Source organism: Bidens hawaiensis, unplaced genomic scaffold (assembly GCF_021521415.1).
Source record: "Bidens hawaiensis isolate Kalapana, Puna unplaced genomic scaffold, B.hawaiensis_p1.1 tig00001511_1, whole genome shotgun sequence".
In the NCBI taxonomy this organism is placed as follows: domain Eukaryota; kingdom Viridiplantae; phylum Streptophyta; class Magnoliopsida; order Asterales; family Asteraceae; genus Bidens; species Bidens hawaiensis.
The window spans coordinates 3,139,821-3,143,012 of NW_027491085.1; the positions used below are offsets into that span (position 1 = coordinate 3,139,821).

At 35.5% G+C, this 3,192-nt stretch overlaps 1 protein-coding gene across 1 annotated transcript; it reads left to right on the forward strand.

Moving 5' to 3' along the window:
- Nucleotides 1-737: 737 nt before the first annotated feature.
- Nucleotides 738-2,811, forward strand: LOC143581112 (uncharacterized protein At2g34160-like). Its single transcript, XM_077063974.1, has 5 exons — nt 738-914; nt 987-1,035; nt 2,098-2,160; nt 2,247-2,311; nt 2,566-2,811. The coding sequence occupies exons 1-5, from the start codon at nt 795-797 to the stop codon at nt 2,659-2,661; spliced, it is 393 nt and encodes a 130-aa protein (XP_076920089.1). The 5' UTR covers nt 738-794; the 3' UTR covers nt 2,662-2,811.
- Nucleotides 2,812-3,192: the final 381 nt, after the last annotated feature.

A 3,192-nucleotide genomic window follows, 5' to 3' on the forward strand; every position in this document is an offset into this window, starting at 1 on the left:
ATCATCCGATACCTCATCTCCTGACGGATCCAACAATCATCCACCACCGTACAACTCCTCACAGACATCGATACACACCGCCACCGCCACTGAAGCTCAGAATGTTAATAACTCAGGTTCGGTTACCGGAAACCATGGCGGTGGATTAGGAACAAGTTCGGTAGCTTTAGGATCGGTTAATTCGAGTCGGAAAGGCACCACGGAGGCTCCGGCTGCAGTTTCCCCAATTCGAGACAACCCTGGCTCCGGCAATCGGTGTCCGCTTCGGGAGATCCGGTTCGGCTGCGGATTCGGGTTTGTGGAGGTCCGGTGTTGAGGTGATGGTACGGAGGAGTCTAGGGTTTGTGGGTATGAGTTTGATTTTGACTTTAATTTGCAGATTTGTGGATTTGTGAAGGAGGAGAAGGACTTTTTGTTATTAATATACACGCAGGCAGCCACGTCAACGTTTTTTAACACGTAGGATGGACACGTCAGCTAAAACATAACGGAGTTAGTACTCGGTTAGTCGTGGACTGGTGGCAGACACATGTGTGAAAGTTGAGACCGTTGGCAGTTAAAGTGATAGTTGGGACCAGCACCGGCAAAAATGAAATACTTGGGACCAATAAAAACCAATTGTCATTTTAGAAAAGATAACTTGAATTTAATTTATACAGTACAAGTCAGCAATACAATAGATATAACTATACCTCAATCTTGACACACAATATAATAATAATAATAATAATAATAATAATAATAATAATAAGATTGAAGGCTAGGGTTTGCAGAGTTGGAATCGATCGGAAAAGATGGAAGAGATAACAGAGGGAGTAAACAACGTAAACATCTCCTCTGATTCGAACCGGAAAAACCGAATTCAAGTATCCAACACCAAAAAGCCTCTCTTCTTCTACGTCAATCTCGCTAAGGTAATCTCAATTAAATACCCAGTTTCTGTACAGTTTTTTGTGTATTTTATATAATTTGGTTTGATTTTGCAGAGGTATATGCAGCAGCACAATGAGGTTGAGCTTTCAGCTCTTGGAATGGGTATTATTCTTTTATTTATTTATTAATTACACCTTTTTCGGGTTTGCTTTTGATAATTGTATGTGATGTTAGGCTTGTAATTGAACTGATTCGTATGACTTTAACCGAACTGATTTATATAACAAACGATTGAACACGGATAATTAAGTGGACATGGTTTTCTTGTTCGTTAAGAAATTGAGCGTGTTCGTGTTTGTTTATGTTCGCTTGTTAACAATATAAACGAACTGTTTGCGAACGTAAACGGATGGACATAGCTGAACATGGATGAACGAGAGCATAATTGAGTTAAAACTAGTTAAAAGTATTTGTGAAGAACGATGTGTTGGGCCTAAAATGTTATTAAAAACATGTTAAATTGTAATGGCCTAATGAATGTATTAATGAACGTAAAAGAACAAACTGTAAACTAACGAGCATAAATAAATTTATATGAAGTTATGAACGAACATAAATGAACGTACGAGATATATGCTCATGTTCATCCGATTAACTTAATGAGCAATTTGTTTTGTTCATGTTCGCTAAACAAATGGACATAGATGAATTTCCCCCTGAACGGTTCACGAACTGTTCAATCAACTTTCGGTTTGCTTAAAGGCCTATGTAATCTAACGAACATAAGTGAGCATAAACAAATGAGTGTAATAAATGAATGAACTTAAATCAATGTAAACTAATGAACATAAGTGAACGCCAATGAATGAAAATAAACGACTTTAAATGATTGAACATAAACGAACATCAATGAGACATGTGTTTATGTTCGCTCGTTTAACTAAATGCACAAAACTAACTTCACGCCAAACGGTTTACGAACTCTTCACTGAACGTTCTGTTTGTTTACAGTCATATGTAATGTTATGCCAATGTGCGAGTTTTCTGTAATGTTGTGAGAATTCTATGAAAGATCATAGTTTGGCGTTCAAAACCTTCTAGATTATGTAGTTAATTGAAGATTATGCAAGAAAATTTGGATATATGTTGCTAAGATTGTTAACATATGAATATGTGATATAGTTGTAGTTGTGATTACTCATATGAAATTGATATCAATTGCAGCAATTGCAACTGTTGTCACTGTGGCTGAAATCTTGAAGAACAATGGCTTTGCGGTTGAAAAGAGTAAGTTATGCTTGTTATGTAAATCAATTACTGAAATGTGTTATTTTAGATTTATATTTGAATATTCTCGATATGTTAATATGCAGAAATAATGACGTCAACTGTTGAAATGAATGGTGAATCTAGGGGAAGACCAGTTCAAAAAGCCAAGGTAAGTATTTTTGTATAGAAATATAATCTTTCACCCTGTCACATATTGTAATTTATTAGTTTGCCTGTAATAATATTTACTGTATTATAAACAAATTTGTGAAATGAAGAAACAAGTGGCTATGGCTAATTCAACATGACACTTTTTGACCCGATCTATAATGTTACGTGTTTTTACCAAAATTTTGTTACGCGATCTGCATATTTTGCCATCATTAATCATTGGTAATTTGCTTGTTTTTCTTATTTGCTTAGATTGAAATTGTACTGGGAAAGACAGAAAATTTTGATGAGTTAATGGCTGCTGCACAAGAGGAGAGGGAATCGGGATATGCGGAAGAACAAAGCTGAACATAGGTTGTAGTTGGTTATGTTAGCATTTGGTTTGTTTTGAGATGTTTGGTTGCATTGAGGTTGTTTTTATTTCGTTAATTGTTTGAAGACTCTTAAGACGGACTTGACTTAATATTTCTTGCCTAGCTTGTTTTCGGCTTGCCTCTTAACACGAGTCAGCTCTGTGGGTTGATAATTTGCCTTGTTTTTCTTGGTATTGTTGATTTCGTGTGTTCCTTTTTATAAAAGTTTCAAATAACATCTTACATTTCTTTTATCTTTAATTAATACGGCATCAAACTATCAAAATGTGAATGAATTACTTGAGCCGAATCAGCTTGACCTTGAGTTGCCTTGTTTTCTCGAGTTTGATAGCTTTTTCCAAAGTTTCTTTTTATAGAAGGTTTTTAACAATCTTAAATACGATATAGCTTGAGCTTTTATACGAGCAAGCAACATTCAGCTTGAACTACGTCTAGTCCTTATGCCAGCTAACGAGCTTGAGCTAAATCATATTGATTTCTTAACGAATTAATTTATACAAAACGA